Source organism: Pristis pectinata, chromosome 1 (assembly GCF_009764475.1).
Source record: "Pristis pectinata isolate sPriPec2 chromosome 1, sPriPec2.1.pri, whole genome shotgun sequence".
NCBI lineage: Eukaryota > Metazoa > Chordata > Chondrichthyes > Rhinopristiformes > Pristidae > Pristis > Pristis pectinata.
This window is the reverse complement of record NC_067405.1, coordinates 140,654,367-140,675,387: the sequence shown is the minus strand read 5'-3', so window position 1 is coordinate 140,675,387 and position 21,021 is coordinate 140,654,367. Positions and strand designations below refer to the sequence as shown.

At 39.5% G+C, this 21,021-nt stretch overlaps 1 protein-coding gene across 27 annotated transcripts in view; it reads right to left on the bottom strand.

Annotated features, from left to right (window-relative positions):
* The window catches only part of nrxn3a (neurexin 3a), a 1,776,465-nt gene that overhangs the window by 1,017,540 nt on the left and 737,904 nt on the right, over positions 1-21,021 (bottom strand). For all 27 annotated transcript variants that reach the window (XR_007957567.1, XR_007957568.1, XR_007957570.1 and 24 more), the window contains one exon: positions 7,995-8,114. Coding sequence is in view for 20 of the 27 variants with exons in the window: in XM_052030991.1 (XP_051886951.1) it covers positions 7,995-8,114 (120 nt within the window). In the remaining 7 variants the exon portion in view is untranslated. The remainder of the gene's footprint in view (positions 1-7,994; positions 8,115-21,021) is intronic.

Genomic DNA, 21,021 nt, shown 5'->3' with positions numbered 1-21,021 from the left:
CTAATTTTTCTTAGTTACCATCTTACAATTTATAGTTTATTTTCAATAATCTATAATAACTATGACAGCTTGTCATCAGTTGAGTGTTATGAATTTACTCAGCACAATAATAAATTCTCACTTGGTCAATCATTTCAGAAAACAACCCAAAAATCAGCAGGAGCTGCACTCAGAGACAGGTGGATGGCAGTTTTAGGACAGAGTAAAGAAGTCACTATCCTTTCTTTGTTAACTGATCGTAAAAAGGTCAGTTTAATGAATTGCTCAATAGAATTGAGATTATGGGTGCTAATATTACATTGCAAATGTACAGATGGCTAATAGAATTATTGAAATGTATTATGCCACAGGAAAGTTGTTGATTTAGCTCCATTGTGTCCACAATGGTAGCAAAAGAGATATGACTAATCTCCCTTTCCAGCTGCTGGGATCTCTAGCTCTTCCCTTGACCTGCCTTCCTTCCCTATGACTCCACCAGCAGCTTCATATGATAGGAATCTCCATCACAAAAGTGCAACATTTATAATGTGCTGCTGGATAGAATTTTACCTTAAAAGCTTGTTAAACACAACTGGTTACAAACAATCATTGCTCACCCAGGAACTTTCTGAATGTGATGGTGTTTTTTTTAAGCTTTTCCTGCCCTTTCAGATAGCAACTTTCTGAGCTCCAGCAATTCATGGGTGAAAATGATTTTCCTCAACACCTTTTACCTACGTCCTTTTTTGTTGAGCTCCCTGCCAGGGAAACAAGATCTGTCAAGCACAAAGGTGACACAGTGAGGAGAGCTGTCTGTGTGGAGTTTGCACATTCTCACTGTGATCATGTGGGTTTCTTCCAGGTGCTCTGGGTTCCTCCCACATGCCAAAGAGGTGCGGGTCGGTAGGTTAATTGGCCACAGCAAGTTGTCCCTAGTGTGTGGATGGAAGGTAGACAATAGGGGGAGTTGATAGGAATGTGGAGAGAATAAAATGCAATTAGCGTAGATTGGTGCTTGATTCTAAGAACAATCTACCAGTCACAACTGTTGAGCTGATGTCATTGGCCTCTCAGTTTTATATGCCTCAATTAAATCTCTTCTCACTGTTCAAAAGGAAACAACCACAATCCAGCCAATCTGACCTCAGAACTAAAAATTTCCTTCCCTTGTAGCATTCTTGTAAATTTCCTCTGAATACTCTTGAATTCCAGGACATCTTTGCAGACCAGAAATGCACACAACACTCCAGCTGTGTCTTTACTAGTCCTTTATACAGTTCTAGCATGATTTCCTATGCAATTATAGTTCAAGCACTACTAGAATATGTTTTGGGTCTGACCTCACACCTGAACAAAGCACAATCGTGCTTCTTGGAGAAAAAAGATGCGCTGGGAGTCAGTTCAAAGCTTCACACTTAATTTACATTCCCAACATACACACTGGTAAAAATGAGTTGGTACCAATGATGGAAGGTGAACACTCTATAAGAGAGTGGGACATTCATCATTCATATGTACTGAGCAACTTAATCCAGAACACTGGAGTCACAACTGTTGAGTTGATATTCTGGGAAAGAATGGGTAAATAGGCCAGATCTTCTAGACTCTAATCAAGACCTCATAAAAGATGCCGTCTCATACTGTTGGATGACACCATAAGACAGAATTAAGCCATTTGGCCCATTGAGTCTGCTCCATCAGTCGATCATGGCTGACTACAAGATGAGTTTGTAATGCTCTCAAAACAAACTCTTGACTGGACTCACACTAAACCTTCAGCACAAAAGTCTGGGTGACTTTGAGACTGTTAAAAAAAAATGCTATGCCATGCCCAGTAACCTGAAGCAAACTATTATGGATACGGGAAGCTTATACTGCTGAGCCTCAGTACTGTCTGTATTTTCTGTTTTTATTGCACAGAACGAGAGAGATGGGAATGAAAGTCATTCTCTCTTTTCCTCCTTTCCCTCTCCTCTTCCACCCCACCTCCTTGCTCTAGTGTCTTGCTGTGAGCTTTGTGTTCTTGCTATTTGTTAGTATGTGGGTTTGAATCAACTTTCAAGCATAAAATAGTACTATAAATAATGAATTAATTTTTCCTGATGCTCAATACATTTTTGTGTAATGATCTTTTTTGTTGTTGCGAAGCATTAACCAGTGAATTCAGAATCTGTGGAGATGGCGCTCCACTGAAACCCAAGTTATTGACAGCTGCCAAATGCCATCTGCTGGTTAACCTTGGCAATGGCTCGACCAAACAAATTCTCAGAAAATCATTGACAAGAGAATTAAAGCATTCATGTTGAAATTATAACAAACATTTTTCTTCTTTCTTCAGAAAATATAGGCAAAACAGTTCCAGGAAGACAAAGGCTTGTATAACTGGCTGTGTGTTATATTGACCACAGGGGATATAATGATGAACGCCAAATGTTTCATTAAGATGAAACCAATTTATAAACAGGGAAAGGGCTCACCTCTAATGACCCTTTATTTATAGGGTAATCAGCTATAAAAGCTTTTTCACACCTAGGTGTAAGTAATTATCAAAAACTGACCTCACAGAAGAACAAGCAGAAAGGATTACTCAATTATAACGAATTCTACTGTGCTTCTGTTAATTAATGAAAATTGGGTGTGTTCCATTACATGGGTGTAATCTCTCTGCCCAATAAACATTAATGTCAAATTGATATACAGAAAATAGATTGTTTTGTTTTTCTTTCCTCTCTTTATTCTTTTGGGACTCTTCAGAACTGTATATACATTTATGACATTACAGGAGGATGGGGACAGCACAGAGGGAATTGAGGATAATGAGACAGATAACAGAAGGGGGTTGGTCCAATGGAAGTTAACGATTCAGGGATGATTTCTCTCCTAGCTCTTCCATTGGTACCCACCTCACCACATCTGAATTTCTAGCAATTTAAATCCTGTACCTTTGGTCCAGGATTTAAGGGATTAGGTGTGTCAACATCTGTAGCTCTTGCACTTGCTAGCAATCTTACTTCTGTATCAGATGGTTGTAGGCTTAAACCCATAGCAATAGAAGAGCTAATTTCCCCCATCCCCTGAGATAAATATGCCATACATGCTAAAAGTACAGTGCTCCTATATTTGTTAATGACAAAGGAGACTATTTGGCTCATCAAGTCTACACTGGGTTTCGGAGCAATCCCAGCAATCCCATTGCCCACTTTATTTCCCTGTAAACTATTCCTACTCAAATGCCTATTAATTTCCTGCACTTCAATCCTGACTTCAATCCTTGTCTCTGGTGCTGTCCATGTGGAATTTGCACATTTTCTCCATGACCACATGAATCTCCTGCACTGCAGGTTATTTATAGTAGCCAATTATCCTACTAACCACAAGTCTTTGGGAAGGAAACTGGAATACACCAGGGAAATTCATGTGGTCATGGAGAAAATGTGCAAATTCCACATGGACAGCACCAGAGACAAGGATTGAAGTCAGGTCACGAGAGCTATGAGACAGCTGCACTACCTGCTGCACCGTATCTTCGGCACTCTAGAAGAGGTAGGATTGTGGAACTTCATAGCTCAAGAAACCGTTGAAGCATTTTAATGGACCACTGGAAAAGTGCTTGACAGAGTAAGAAATGCAAAGCTATGGTAATAAGGTTAGCTGAAATTTACTGATATCAACTGGGCTAAAAGACCCATCTATGTCAACCTCATAATTCCGTGTTATACTTCATTATAATAAATCTGTCTGTATTAGGATGGACAAAAGGGCAACACCTGCCCAAGCTCAGGAAACTTCTGAAGTGATGTTCAGGTAGTTTTTCACTCCCATCTTCAATGTAATGCCTGATGTCTACTTCCTGATCACTGATCCAAAACTCCTTGAAGTTCATCTGTAAACCTGTCACTTAAGCACCCTTTGCAAGATCAGGTTCAGTAAATCTCCCAAGTTATCGATCACCTTTAACAGGAGTGACAAACAGGAAGTTTGGGCATATAACATAAATAAGTAGAAAATAATCATTGAACTGGAGAAAAGCAGAGACAGCACAGGGGAAATCAGTTTTGCCGATCAATGTATTAAATCGAGGCAACCAAGAATTAGACAGAATTTCTGACAGGTGACCAATCTAATGGTTTCAGTTTCTCACCCATGGTCACGGTAGCATAGCAGTTAGTGTAATGCTATTACAGCGCAAGTGACCCAGGTTCAATTCCCGCTGCTGTCTGTAAGGAGTTTGCACATTCTCCCCGTGTCTGTGTGGGTATCCTCCGGGTGCTCCGGTTTCCTCCCACATTCAAAAGACGTACAGGTTGTGGGCATGCTATGTTGGCGCCAGAAGAGCGGCAACACTGCAGGCTGCCCCCAGCACATTCTCAGAAACGCAAAAAGGTGCATTTCACTGTATTTTGATGTACTTGTGACTAATAAATAAATATCTTAATACCTTATCTTAATCCCTGCATAATTCTTAGTTGTTATTTAGACACTTCCTCTCTTCTCAGTAAGATGTTAAATGTTATCTTGGAACCGTTCTGCACATAACAGTCTCATTTATGAACTTCCAGTGTAGAACATGCAGAGACAGCAAGCAGCATCGAATTGCAGATTTCACTCTTCCAGCTCAGAGTGGGGTTCAATGGGATTGGCTTTTGTGCACACGCGAGTCAGACTGGGCTTTGATATCACAAAGACTGGGCTGTGATAGCAAATTTAGTGACATGGTGGACAGTGAAGGATTGGAATTGATTTATTATTGTTACGTGTACCGAGGTACAGTGAAAATCTTGTCTTGCATACAGTTCATACAGATCAATTCATTACGCAGTGCATTGAGGTAGTAAAACAATAACAGAATGTAGAATAAAGTGTAACAGCTACAGAGAAAGTGAAGTGCAGGTAGACAATAAGGTGCAAGGTCATAACGAGGTAGATTGTGAGGTCAAGAGCCCATTTTATTATACTAGGGAACCATTCAATAGGGAACCAGGATAGAAGCTGCCCTTGAGCCTGGTGGTACGTGCTTTCAGGCTTTTGTATCTTCTGCCTGATGGGAGAGGGGAGAAGAGAGAATATCTGGGGTGGGTGGGGTCTTTCATTACGCTGGCTGCTTTACCGAGGCAGCAGGACGTGTAGAGTCCATGGAGGGGAGGGGAGGGGAAGGAAGGAAGGTTGTCTAAGGTTACATTGGGATATTGATCAACTAGGAAAGTGGGCAGAGGAATGGCAGTTAACTCAGATGAGTACGAAGTGCTGCATTTTGGGAAGTAACACCAGGACAGGATATACACGGTGATTGGCAGGGCCTTGGGGAGCGTTGTAGAACAAAGAGAGCCAAGGGTACAAGTACATAGTTCTCTGAAAGTGGTGACACCGGTAGACAGAGTAGTGAAGAAGGCATACGGCATGCTTGCCTTCAGTAGGTGTGACACTGAGTACATGAGTCGAGCGTCATGATACAGTTGTACAAAATGTTGGTTAGACCGTACTTGGAGTATTGTGTGCAGCTCTGTCACCACACTGTAGGAAGGATGTCATTAAGCTGGAGAGGTTGCAGAAAAGAATTGCAAGGATGTTGCTCGGATTGGAGGGCTTGAGTTGGATAAGCTGGAACTGTGTTCCCTGGAGCAAAAGACGTTTATAAAATCATGAGGAGCATAGACTGGGTAGATAATCACAGTCTTCCACAGCATGTGGGATGAGTTGTCAGACATAGTGGTAGAGGCAGGTAAAATTACAATGTTTAAAAGATATTTGGACAGGCACATTGATAGGAAAGGTTTAGAGGGATATTGGTATTGGTTTATTATTGTCACATGTACCCAGTGAAAAGCTTTAGTTTGTACACCATCCAGACATATCATTACATAAATAAGTACCTCAAGGTAGTAAAAAGAAAACAGAATGCGTCCAAACGCAGGCAAATGGGACTAGCTTAGATAGGGATCTTGGTCTGCATGGACTAGTTGAGCTGAAGGGCCTGTTTCCATGCTGTATAATTTTAGTTACACAGCAATACACTTAAATCCCTGAGACAAAAAGTACTTAGATTGACTGCACTGTTCACATATTCTTGGGAAACATTGGTAGATTTTCAAACATTGAGAGTTAGAGGATATGAAGATCAGAAGGGAAAGCGAAAGAGGCATAGATGGTGAACAACAATCAAAAACGGTCCACTAATTGATAGATTCTTGATTAGTAAGGGTGTCAAAGGTTATGGGGAGAAGGCAGGAGAATGGGAATGCGAGGGAAAAATAAATCAGCCATGATTGAATGGCGGAGCAGACTCAATGGGCCAAATGGCCCAATTCTGCTCCTATGACTTATGGTCTAAAAACTGCAGGCTCTGGAAATAAAAACAGAAAATGTTGGAAACATTTAACAGGAACAGCTGTGGAAAGAGAAATACACTTAACATTTCAGGTCAAAGACCCTTCATCAAAACATTCTTTGACTCTGTTTCTCTTTCCACAGATGCTATCTAACCCCGAGTGTTTCCAACATCATCTGTCTTTGTTTGAGATATAGGAGGTGTCTGACTTTATTGAATGGTGAGCAGGCTCAAGGGGATCTTTGCCTGCCTTACACTTCTATTTCTTGTCCTTATGCAAGAGATTTGTGAATTAGGTAAATACTTGACTGTATCTAAAACAGGGCTCTGTTTGCATTAAACATGGTGAGTCCATGGAAATTGAACAGAAAATCATTTTCTTCCCTCTCAGGTACAACCAGTTTATTCATTGTTTATATTCATTTGAGCTTCATGGTGATATTACTCTTATCATGTTCAACATAAAAAAAACACGATGAGGCATCCCGGTCTCTCTTGTTAGTGCTAAGTAAAAGGATCTGCATGTATTCAAGATCTCAGGACAATCCAGAATACTTGAAAAGACAATCAAGCATTTTTTGAAGCATAGTTAATGTTGTAATACAGCAAATGTAACAAATAAACTGTATAAAGCAAGCTCCCACAAGCAGCATCTGATAACGACAGGGACCAAATAAAAGCACATTGTCCGGCCATTGTTGTTTGCGGATCTTGGCTGCGGGGATAGGAATCAACTTAACAAAAGAGAATCTTACAAATTCCAGGAAAAGGGTGTTTGAGCCTTCAAAGAAACAAGTCAATCAACCCAAGTTGATTGAGCTCGTGCGCAGCTCCACACAAACCTTGCTCACACTTCTTCAGCTAACCCTATCTACATATCCTTCTATTTCTCTCTTCCTACTGCTTACTCAATTTCCCCTGTGGTACATGCCTAACTACCCCTCATGGGAACAGACTTCATCTCCTCTCTGCTCTCTGTTTAATAATGCACCTCCCAAATTCTCTTGTAGATTTATTAGTGACTGTATTTAGGTTTACGGTAAATATGAGCACCCAGTTCTGGGGTTTCCCCTGCAAATAGGAGCATTTCCTCCATGTCTACTCAGTCAAATCCATATTCAGTCATTGTTTTTGGTAGAGCAATAACTTGAGTTCACTCTTTCGTGTTACGTTTATACTTCAGTAATGATATTGAAGTGTTGTCTTTGCACTACCTTTATGTACTTCTAACATGGCAAAGAGAACTGCTCATAATATCACAGAAGGGGTAGAGCTAAACCTCTTCTCAAGTTTAAATACCTTTATTTCTGTACAATTCAATTCCTCTAGAAGTGAAAAGCTTTTTTGTAAATTACTTTCAACAAATGCATCTGCATGGAAGCCAAGGTGAACCAAACCAAGTTGTTGGAGATGCCATGGAGGGAATGTCCTTCTTGGCTCTCATTATACAGTAGCCAGTTAGCCACTCAACCACCAGAGAAGCTAGAGGGCCATTTTAGTAAAAGGACTGCACGTGACTCAGGGTACAAAAGAAAAGAAATAATCATTGAAGCTAGAATGAAATAGCTTCAAGTTCATTACATGGTATTAAAAGTTATTTAAATCAACTCTTTAAAATACATGAAATATGAATTTTATCTCACATAATCAAAAATACACTAGACTAATGAGACGACTCAAATAATCATACCTTCTGCAGTGACTTCATCGACCATCAGCTTTAAATTTTTACCTCGACGAACCACTCTGACTGCATGCCAGTCATTGTCATTGAGCTTCTGTCCAGCATAAAGTGTCTCTGGTCCTTTACCTGGGGAATGGGTTGGGCAAATAAATGTTACTTTAAACATACATTCATGATCAGCCTATTGACATTATCTTCATTAGGACTGCAATAAAGTCTCATTGTTTCTAGATTAACTTTAAAGCACAGTTGCATTCGAACCTTCTAATCTCTGCCCCTGAATATCAATGAAATCACCATCCTACCTTCCAATATCCCAGTGGTTGCAAAGAAGTACATCATTTTCATGCTAAACTCCAGAAGTTTTGAAACCAACCTTTATTACAGCCCTAATACAATAAATTCAAGTACAAAAGATAACAAAATCAATTTCAATAATATTCCATCAATTCAATTGGTGACATCCATCTTAGATTCACAAACTTTGATTTTATTTTAAGATATACTGTTTTATAAGGATAATGAGATAAATGGATATTTGTCATTCACAAAAGATATGCCAGTAACTAGAGCAACAACTTGAACTGAGGAGTGTGATGGAACTACTTGAATTGATGAATATAATTGATTTGAACTTTTGCTGGATCCACTTTTGTGCTCTTGATATTAAACCAAGTTACGGTTCCCACTCAAGTGTTGATTATTACAGATACTGGAACCATCTGCTTCATAAAAGTTCTGCTTCATAATTATATAGTTTTTTTTGCAACTTGCACATTAATTAAGCTATTTAAATATACTAACTACAATATCCCCACTCCCTTCAATTTTAGGTTCCCAGATAAGACACTGCTTTCAGCTTTAGGTTCTCTTTATTGTGTCTTTGTGGCAATGTGCTCTACAAAGCCAGTACAGCTTGTCCTGCTTCTTCAGTCTCCCACACATACAAGCTCAGAGATCTGTAAGGATAAGGCAGCATATCCAAGAGAACACCACTGTCTGCAAATTCTTAAGTCACGCACACTATCTTGTATTGGAAATTTATTTTCATTCCTTTGTAGCTTTGTGGGTGGGAGTTGCAGAGGTGATGGGACTTCCGGAACTCCCTGCCTACCTCTAGAGTTATATGGCACAGACCTTTCAGCCCATCAAGACCCATTTACACAAATCCTCCAAGAATTGCCTTTTATTCTGCCTATTAGCTTCCCCCAGATTCTACTGCTCACCTGCACACTGGGGGCCATTTACAGCAGCCAATTACCCCACCAACCTGCACATATTTGATATGTGGAAGGAAACCAAGCCAGCCAGAGTAAACCCACGTGACCACAGAGAGATTTTTGAACACTTCCTTGGTGAGGGTTGCAAGATGGGGCACACCCTCTACCATCAGTGAAGGACAACTCAAAAAAAATGAACAGTCAAAATTATTTAAAAAGGAACAGCCTCGCACTGAAAGAAATAGTGGCAGTGAACCACAGTCTAATGGGCTATAGGGATGAGAGAAAGACAAAACACCAAGTGGAACTAATTCGAAAGCTGCACTAAAAGTTAACAGAAGATATCATATTGAGTTACAGCTTGTATACATTGTGAACATAATATGGATGCCTAAATGATTGTTCCTCAAGAGAGGAGCCTTCTAAACTGTTGGCCACATTCAAATTGTTAGCAGTGGCTTATGTGTCATTCTCTCAGCAACAGTATAGATTATTCTTTAACAACTAATTACCATAGCCATCTCCACTGTGGTGCATTTTTTTACCTCATTGAAAAATGATAGTAAAAATATGGATATGTAAAAATGGATAGTAAAAAACTACAATAGAATTGATTGGTCACTAATAACCCTGACACAGATTTGTATAAATCTAAACATGGTATGAATGTTGTCCTTTTGACTAAAAGCACCTGACTTTTAAAAAAAATGCTGCACAATACCATGATTTGCAATGTCAAAAACTTAATGTAGTCATGTGCCTGTGGTGAATGTGAATATAGTGGACAGTATCACAAAGCTGAAATTGCTCAATTTGAAAAAGCCTGGGGCAGTCATTGTAAAAAAAATGCAAAAACAGCAGCTGCTGGAAACCAGAAATAAAAACAGAATACTTGAACTACTCAACAGGCCAGGCAGCGTCTATGAAGAGAAAGAGAGTTAACATTTCATGTCAACCTGACACGTGAACTCTTCTTCTTTCTCCATGATGCTGCCTGGCCTGCTGAATACTTCCAGAATTTTGTGTTTATTCCAATCCCTTTGAAAGCCTGGCTTCATTTTATTGTATTTGTAAATAGCATATATGAATTGCAAATTAATTTGGTTTCCTTCCCTTTGTGCTATAATTCCATGTTTGGAACACAGGAGTGTTATTAAATATAGTTTCACAATTACTCCACACTTGTTTTTACTTACAACTTTATTATCTTTTTAGTTCTATTATCTTCAACTAAAAGTATGGTGTGCTTGAAACTCTCTCAAACCAAAATACACCCAGAAGATTAATTATAAACCTAACATCTTGTTCTCAGATTCCCATTTTTTTCTTCCTTATGCCAACTGCAAAAGGTGCTTGGCAGCCACACAGCCAGTCTCTGGCTGAGAAGATACCACTTATTGCACCTTACCCTAAACCGTGAACGTCAGCTGTGAACAACAAATCACTGAGTCACAGGAGGTGAACTAACACCAGGAAGAGCTGCTTCAACTTCTGCCTCCCTTAAGAGTCTTGTAGAGTATAACCTTCCTCAGTTTTTTTAGCTTGCACAGAAGAATCAACTTACCTCACCAATTAACTTATCTCACCCACACTTTACTAACAAAAAAATTAAGAACTTGGTCATTCAAACCCACACATTACTTAAGACTTTGTTAATAGAGTGAGCAGCTTCAAGTTCCTGGACATCAACATCTCAGAGGATCTGTCCTGGGCCTACAACATTGATGTAATCACAAAGAAGGCACGCCAGCACCTTTACTTCACTCGGAGTTTGAGGAGATTCGGTACGTCACCCAAGACTCTTAAACATTTCCGTAGATGTGTGGTGGAGAGCATTCTGACTAGTTGCATCACAGTCTGGTATGGAGGCTCCAATGCAGAGGATTGAAGGAGGCTGCAGGGGGTTGTAGACTCAGCCAGCTCCATCACGGGCACCACTCTCCCCACCGTTGAGAACTTCTTCAAGAGGCATCCATCACTAAGGACCCTCACCATCCAGGACATGCCCTCTTCTCATTACTACCATCGGGGAGGAGGTACAGGAGCCTGAAGACCCACACTTGATTCAGGAACAGCTCCTTCCCCTCTGCCAGATTTCTAAATGGTCACTGTACCTCGGTACAAGTGACAATAATAAACCAATACCAATACCATGAAAACTACCTCATTATTCCTTTTTTTAATCGCACTATTTATTCATTTTTGTAATTTTATATCTTTGCACTGTACTGCTGCCACAAAAACAACAAATTTCATGTCATAGAAATCAGTGATAATAAATCTGACTCTGATTTGTAATTTAACAGTGTAACCTAACTGCCTGTAAGTAAGAAAACATAATCACATACAGGCTATGAATGCAATTGTGGAAACCTTCAATACTGCAACTGGTTTACATTTCCCTTTCATTTTATATTTATTTATCATAGGAGGGATACATTTCAATGGAATTATGATAGGCTTTGAGTTTCCCGATTTTTTGGAAGTTCTTACCACTTCAAGTTCTAGGAGACAGTCAGCAAGGTGAATCCACCATTGTTCATTTGCACATTTCATTGAACGGAAGAGATTCCAGTTCAATTCTCCCACCTGTATTTAACCCACAACCATCACTACTCTTGTGAATTTACTGCCAAGGGAGTGGTTTCACTCCCTCTTGATTCCTTACAGAGTTGAAATCAAATAGAATCTCAGAATATGGCAGAAAAAAATTGGCTTTGGTTGCCAGCATTAAGCATGTAAGGCAATATTGTGTCTTTCTGAACTCAATTCTATACATTTAATTCCATTGAAATCAGTAGTGCCAACGGTGTGGGAATAAGTACAACTATCAGGCGAAAGTGTTTAGCAGCAGCAATGAGAGAGTAATTTTGAACCCCCACCTTATCCCACAGAAACCAGTAGAATGAAATTGCATTCACCTACTTCTGATTAATTCAATTAGCATGTATTCTTCATCTTCTTAACACCATTTCACTCATGTGGGGATGACTATGCTCAAGACTGAATTTGAGCTGCTGGGGGAGAAGGAGCTCCTACTGACCCACAGCAGAACTGAACAAGCCAGGAAAGTTGTTGCTAACTGCAACTCACTACCTTTCTTGAGGCAGGATTTGATGACTGACTAATGTCTTTGACAGGAAATGCTAATTCTCTTTCCACAGATGTTGCCTGACCTGCTGAGTACTTCCAGCATTTTGTTTTTGATATGAGATGAAGTTGTTTAGAACTTCAGATCCATGGGAATGATGATACCAATAAATGTCATGCTCGAGTAGAATGAGATTTAATTTAGTTTATTCACCCCCGCAAAGAGCTGAACTTTTTAGGTTTCTCATTCCTCTGCCCAATTTTGATTTCTTCTCTCAAAGAAGTCGACACCTACAGGAGTATGATGGTTAAGTTTTTGCATGGGTCTGAATGGAGGTCTAGACTAATGAGCCAGCAGCTGAAGAATTTAGGCAATTAAATAAGCATTTAGAATGAAATCCTAGCATTATAAAAGGTATCAATGAAACAACCAAATTGTCCAATAAACCCAATTTGTTCAGTTATGACCCTCACAAAATCTACTGCCCGAGGCCCGTAAGTAACTCCAGACCCAAACAACATAGTTGACTCTTAAATGCCCTCTGAAATGGCCTGACAAGCAATTCAGTTCCAGAACAATTAGGTGTGGGCAATAAGTGCCCATCTACATCTACATGCAATAATATGTAAATCTCCATAATGGTAGCCTTGGAAATTTTTAAGTATTTTCCTTTTAGTTTTAATCGGTTAATGATGTTCTAATGACTACAAACGTAGAAATAAATAAGAACATAATTAACTTTCAATTTGATCTTGAAGGCACAATTAAGCTTTGCTAACAGTATTGCTGATACAAATTGGAACTCTTCCTTAGGACATAGAGAACAAATGGGTCATTTAGTCCAACCAGCCCATTCCATCTTTTTTCACCTGAATCTCTCAGTGTAACCCTCCATTCCCTTCTTTCTCACATGCTTACCCAGCCTCCCCTTAAATGTTTTTACACTATTCAATTCAACTATGCTCTTACGGTGGAAGGTTTCACATTTTTTTTCTGAATTTCCAACTGGATTCCTTAGTGACGTATATAGATAGCTTCTAATTATGCTCTTCCCCACAACTGAAAACATTCTCCCTGCATCTAGCCTTTCTGCAATTTAAGTAAAAAATCTCTATTAGCGTTAAGAAAAGAAAACACCCTTGATAAAAGAATAGAATTTGTTAGCTAATTAACCATGTCTTATCTACAGCCTCTCAACACTGGGTCCAGCCAACCAATGTTACTGAAAGAGACACATCCAAGGAGAGGTTTGATCACAACACTTATACGGATGGAAATGTGGTAATTGTTTAGTATGTAATTGAATTAACACACGCTCATCCTCGAAGATGTTTTTTAAAACCTACTTTTCTGACTAAAGTTTACCTATTTTCATATTTCCTGTTGGCTTGGTGTCAAATATCATCTGATTAACTCCTGTGAAGATCTTTGGAATGTTTTTTTTAACCATGTCAAAGACACTTATTAAAAGCAAGTTGGTCGTGGTTATTTCAACATGTGCTGACTGCATCGCACCTCAACTCTGTGATGTAAATTTTATGCAGGTTATTAGTTACACACTGAGCACGTCTGATTGCTGATTGATTTCAGACTGTCCCCTCCATCCCACTAAAAGATGTAATTTAGCAACATAAATTGGAAATGAGTTACTTGGTTGCATGACTGGAATTCTGTTTTGGAATGGGACAGATGATATTAATGATCAAAGCACATGTTACTGCTCTCACTCAACCTACCTGCCCAATTGATAGAGATGTTATAACATCATTCTAATTTTATAGAAAATATTCCTTCAATTAGATTATAAATTTACTCTCAAAGATTCTATTAGTAGGCTGCTTCTGACAAAACTGGAACAATTTTTGTTACAATACAATGCAAACAATATATTCCACTAACAACAATAAATTCCATTTCAATATGGAGGAACATCCGTGTGCTGCACAGGAATGTAATCAAGAGAAATGCGACTCAAAATGTACAAAATAGAAGCAAATGGTCAAAGTGGCAGACTTCAATAAGTTTCTCAAAGGAGAAAAAATAATAGAAAGGCAATGACATTTAGGGAGATTATTTCAGAGCTTAGGATCAACATAGATGAAAGTCGATCGCCAATGGTAGAAGGAAATACCAGAGTTTTTGTTTTATTCATGTGTAGGACATTGATGTCCTCACCAAGCACACTAGAGTTGCATGCTTCAGGACAGCAGATTTCATTCTCAGAAGGACATCAGCAAACCAGAAGGGATTTTATGACAATCCATTAGATTGTATGGTTATATTGCTGAAAGCTATTTCTTTCTCAAATCCTAGATTTAGTTCATTAATTCACCTTAAATTTCCCAGCTGCCACGGTGGGATGTGAACTCACGTTCTCACACCAATGGCCTCGGCTTCCAGATTCTAGTTCAGTAACTTAGTAACTGTGACCCAACCTCAAACTGAAAGTATCCAGTCAGTTCAGAGTGTTGGGGGATGAAAGGCAGTTATGGAAACAGGGAAGGGCATGGAGGGATCTGAAAGCAGACATTTGCGTTCTGTATTCTTGCAGTGCACAACTAGCACTACAGAATTATTTTTGCAAATGTCAGCTTTTAAGTCCAACTGCTTGGGTTTGTCAAATGGTTACAAATCACAAAATGCACGGTACTGCTTTAAAACTCAAACTTATTGAGGATCATTGGGCGGGTGAAATTAAATATCCTCCTTAGCAGGATGAAATTGAACAGCCTCCCTCGCAGTTGGTGCAATGTCAGAAGATGACCACTTCATCTCCATCCTGGTTTGTAGCCTTGTAGAATTCAGCACCTAGTGCGTGTTCAAGGAATCTTTCAACTGAATGCTTCTGCATCTATTAGCCTTACACCATTCTCTGGGTGAAAAAAAAATCCCTCAACTCTTTCCAATTCTTCGACCGACTACCTAATAACTGTAAGAGGAACAAAGTCTTTCTTAACTATTTTATCTTAGTGCCTTAAAACTTCAGATATCTGGGCTATTCTTGGGCATTAATCATAAGCAATAAGATGGCATTGCCATTTCTACACTCAGTGCTCAACCTTTCCATTCACAGCTTCTATGTCAAGTGTGATGCTTCCTGGCTGAGATCCTTCATAAACTGGAGGTAAGACAACTGTATGTTGCTTTATATGCTAAAGTGTTATCATTCACTTTTGTTTAAACCTACATCTTTAACGTATATTTGTGCTTTACTTTGATTTGACTCGTTTGTCCATTCTTTGGCTCTCATCTCTTCAGCCACATGCCAATCTTTGAAACTGACGAGTGGGTGGAATGTGTGTACATAGGCCAGAACTAACGCTTTTCTTGTGAAATGGAAAGCCCCAGCTGATGCTTTCTTCAAAGGTATTTCAGTGCCTCTCAGGGTGGTGTTGGAAGGAAGGTAGAAGTTCTTCCTCGGTCATGTGCACTAAAGGCATGGGATGGTGGCCCTTTTACATTGTTTTCCCCTCTCAAAATTCAGGTCTACTGAAGTCAAAGGGTCATAATTTTGCAAACAAGTACAATACGTATATGCATTTACATCAGACCTTAAGTGAACGCAGCCACGAATTAATTCCTACCCAGGGGAGTCTGATAGCTTGCAGCTCCCTCTTAAAGTACTATAATTTGTAACCTAAAACCTTGATGAAAAGAGATGGATGAGAATAATACCATTTTAGAGGAGTGTTCTACATCTAAATCAACTTTTTGCCAAACATTATTTTGTGAGAATACACAAGTCTTTAAGTATGTTCACCACATGATGATTCTGCATGCAGGGGTCAAGACATTCAATGTCAATATAAATGACTATGGGGTTATTGAAATGTGAGGATATACAATATGATCCCAATTTACTCATGTACACAATGGCAGACAACACTCAGGGGTGTATTTCTTTTTCATCCTGGAGGCAAGGTGGCATATTGATTACAAAACCACTGGCAATCATTGTGATAAAATCAATAGCCTCTGTGGAGCTTTCCACATATATAGCTCATTGGCAAAGTTGGCATTAGTGATTCAACCCCTTCCACTGGCTGAGTCTTCAACAGAATCAAGGAAAATCAATTGAATTAGTGAAAACGATGTATTTGTGAATTGATCACACTGTAAAATCTGAAAAAATGTTATCTTTCAGTGTATAGAACAATTAATTTTTCAATAGCTTTTACTGCTCAGAGAACTTCCTTGCCCTAAAAAAGGACTGACTTTGTGGACTGTAATTTTGAAGGTTTATTTATGCCATTTCAGGATCAACTACAAAAACATATTTATGTTCTGATCTACTTTGCTTGCTGTAAAGTCTTTAAAAAGTTAATTAAACAGCATGCTTTTTTTCCCCATTTTGATATAATGATTCTGTGGTGTGATGGTTGCTCAGACAGCTTGAGGACATCACAGCTGCTGGATGCCAGGGTTCCCTTGGAACTTGGCAACAAATGACATAGGAAAAGGGAAGTCAAATGGAAATAGGAGGCCATTCAGCCTTTCTCAGTTATGCCAGCCATGAATAAGATAATGGATCATCTTTGACCAGGGCATCACATTCCTGTACTAACTGCTTATCCCTCAATTTCCTCAATATCCAAAAATCTCTGTGTCTTGGTTTTGAATATATTCAGCAATTGACCCTCAACAACCCTCCTGGAAAGAGATTTGCAAAGATTCACTATCCTTTGGGATGAAGATATTTCTCAGCTCAGTCACGAATGGCCAACTGCTTGTCATGCGACCTCTGGTTACAGACAACTTTACCAGGGGAAACATCATCCCTCTATTTACCTGGTCAAGCCTACAAAAAAAAAAATTGTTTCAATGAGATCACTTCTCATTATTGTAAATTCAAGAATACGAGTCAGTCTGTTTAATCTCTCCTCATAACACAAACCAGTCATCCGAGGAATCAATCTGGTGAACATCCACTGCGCTCCCACTATCGCAAGTATATCCTTCCTTAGATAGGGAGACCAGACCTGTATGCCATATCACAGTGTCACAAAGGCACAATATAATTTCAACAAGATTTCTTGAATCTGGTGCTCAAATCTTAGTGATAAAGGCTAACATACCTTTTGGCTTCTTGTAAAATAACTAACTTTGTTAGATGAGCACGAGGATACCAAGGTCCCTTTGAAAACCAACTTTTTTCCGATCTCTCACGATTTATTAATCTGCTTTTCTATCATTTCTACCATTGGATGGCCACAGATTTCCACTGTATTCCAGTGCCATGTCCCAGCCTATTCACTTTGCCTATCATAGCTCTTTGAAACCTCTGCATATTCCTCAACTCTCATTTTTACCTTTTGTATCACCACCAAACAGAGTCCCTTCATCCAAATCACTGATATATATTGTGAATAACTGGGACCTCAGCATCAACATCATTGCACTACAGTATATACAATCTCTCACCCAAAAACAATTCTGTTTTCTGTCCATTAGACAATCTTCAATCTATGCCAGTAATTCATGCCCCTAATCCCACACACTCTAATGTTCATTAATAACATCTTGTGTGGTAGCTTATCAAAGGCTTTGTGAATGTTCAAATAGATCACTGGCTCCTTCTTATCTATTCTGCTAGTTACAACCTCAAAAAAATAAATAGATTTCCATCTCTTAAATTCATGATGATTCTGCCAACCTTCATATTTTCCAAGTGCCCTATGGACTCTACCTCGATAACAGATTCTTGCATTTTCTCTCCCACTAATGGCAGGCTAACTGTTCCCTATTTGCTAACTCACTTCTTAAATAGTGGGGTTACATTTGCTGTCTTCCAATTTGGAAGATGACAACCAGCGTATCCTCTATGTCCTTGCCACCGCTTTCAAATCCTTAAGATGCAAGTCATCAAGTCCGAAGGACTTATTGGCTTGTCATCCCACTAATTTCTAATTTCTCCAATTTTCGTTTTAAATTAGTACAGATTTATTTTGCTCCTTGTTCACTTCAATGGTTTCTCCACTTTTTCATGAAGGGTTTTTCTACCTTTTTCCATGAAGATGGGCACAAAATATTTGCTTCATCTCTTTATTCCAACATCATTTTTAAGGAAGCCTTACTGTACATTTTTAAATTTATCATAATTAATTTTGTATCCTGCTTTTCCTTTCTTAACAATGCCTTGATCCTCCTTTGCTCACTCAGATTTTGCAGTCAGTGAGGATGTGGCAGTGCCCTCCACTGTGTCAGGGAAAACAGCTCAGAAAAACTAAAGAATAACAATTGAAACCTGCATTTGCACAACTGGCTGATATTAACTAACACCCTGTTTTCTGCAGAACGCAGACTGCAATTACAGACAAATATCACTATACTGTTTTAGAAGTGCCAATGCTCAGACCTTCAGGACCTTTGATGTTGGTTTCCTCCCACATTCCAAAGACATACAGGTTAGGAAGTTGTGGGCATGCTATGTTGGAGCCGGAAACGTGGCGACACTTATGGGCTGCCCCAGAGCACTAAGCAAAAAGATGTATTTCACTGTGTGTTTCAATGTACATGTGACTAATAAAGAAATCTTATCACTGAATGGGCACATACCAAAAAGCTGCAGCACATTATCAGTCCGAATCAAATGAGTGCTACACACATCTTTCAGTCAGGCTATTCTGCCTTCAAGCTCTCCTCCAGGTTTTAAACATAAAAATCAAAGCTGGTACAATTGTGCAGTATTCTGATGGAACACTGCATTATTAGAGATACCACCTTTTTAATGAAACACAAGAATAAGACACTGTTTCTCTCCACAATGTACATAAATATCATGCAACAATACTTTGAAGAACAAGGGAGTTTTCTGCACTCCATTGGCCAATGTTTATTCCGCAACCAACTCCTAAATTAAGTAGACAGAAGAGACTGCAGATGCTGGAATTCGGAGCAAAAAACTGCTGGAGGAACTCAGTGGGCCAAGCAGCATCTCTGGAGGCAAAGGGACAATCAACGTTTGGGTCTTGAAGCAGGATCTCAATTTGAATTCAACTTCAGCATCACAGAGTTATACAGCATGGAAACGTCTTTTAAATGTTGTAATTGTACCGGCCTCGACCACTGGCAGCTCGTTCCATAGAGCCTCTGCGTAGAAAAATTGCCGCTCAGATTCCTTTTAAATCTTTCCCCATTCACCTTAAACCTATGCCCTCTAATTTTAGACTCCACTACTCTAGAAAAAGACTGTGGCCATTCACATTATCAATGCCCCTTATGATTTTATAAACCTCCAAAAGGTCATCCCTCAGCCTCCAAAGCTCCAAGGAAAAAAATCCCAGCCTCTCCTTATAGTTTAAGCCCTCCAGTTCCGGTAACATTCTTGTGAATCTTTTCAGCACCCTTTCCAACTTAATAACATCCTCCCTATACCCAGGCCTCCACAGATGCTGCTTGATCCAATCAGTTTCTCCAGCAGTTTGTCTTTTGCACTGAAGTAACCTGTTCAGCATCACGTCGTTGTAGGGAAATCCCTGTGTGCAAATCAGCTGTCACACTTCTTACATTATACACTTTATAAACATATCTTATTGACTGTAAAGCATTTTGGGATGTTCTGAGGTTGTAAAACATGCAATACAAATGCAAGCCTTCCTTTCTAATTTTGTGCTCATCTCTGGAGTTAAACCACTATCTTCCAGCTTGAGGCATGAGAGGTAACGGTAGTTGGAGCTGGAGTTGCAACACAGATAAAGGCTTTAGCCACCAGCTCATTTTGTGTGTATATCACAGACAGGATGAGCAATGACTTAGCCAGTCATTCTCACTCACAACCACTTTTGACTGGTGTTGTGTTTGATTTTCTCCATGATAAGGATCCATTTGTTTATAGGCCTCCCTGTCAGTTTGTTTTTACTTGGTTTTTGACAGCAAACATTTAGGTAACTGGCAATTTTGACCCCCTTATTGTCTAAAGGGCATAGCCAGTTGTGGTTACATGGTGGCAGCTGGTAGCCCTCTGCAGTCTAGAGGATGATTGCTATCTTGCTATTAAACAGTGGCACTCACAGCGAAGACCATTCTTAAACTCCCTCAATACTAATGACAACTTTGTGTGGTCAACTTTGGCACAATTGCCAGCACTCAAGTCTCAGTCCAGATACTTGCGCACGTAAACGAGGCTGACACTATAGTTCAGTACTGAGGGGGTCCTGCATGGTTTCCCTAAGGGGGCTGGAAAATATCCTGTTGTGCCATTCAAAGTTAACGGAGGGATTTCCCAGTGACATGGCCAATAATGGTCACTCAACCTAAAATTCTAGTCATTCATGTCATTGCGACTTGTGAAACATTGCTGTGTAAATTGCCACCACGTTAAAAAAAAAGTAATGTGCCACAGACTTTCTTCTTTGGCCGTGAAATGCCTTGGAATATCCCAAGATCAGAGCAGGTGCAATATAAAATTAAGTTCCTGAATTTGTTTACTTCCAGATAAAGTGTTACAGGGGTTGATGGATTCTCTGAATCCATCAGATCCACACAGATCCTCTGAAAAGTGTACACACGAGGCAAGACTTGCAACTAAAACAGAAAATTCGCCAATTCTGTGCTCCCAGTGTGAGAGCTGTATTCACATGCATTAAAGTAGGAACACTGCTGCACTGACATTGCTAATCCATGCTCCCCTCAAGCACAGCTCCCATCAGAATGCTGGATCATAGACTTTCCACCAGAATGTCCAAATGGATCCATATAACAAGGAAAAATGAAGAAGCATTGC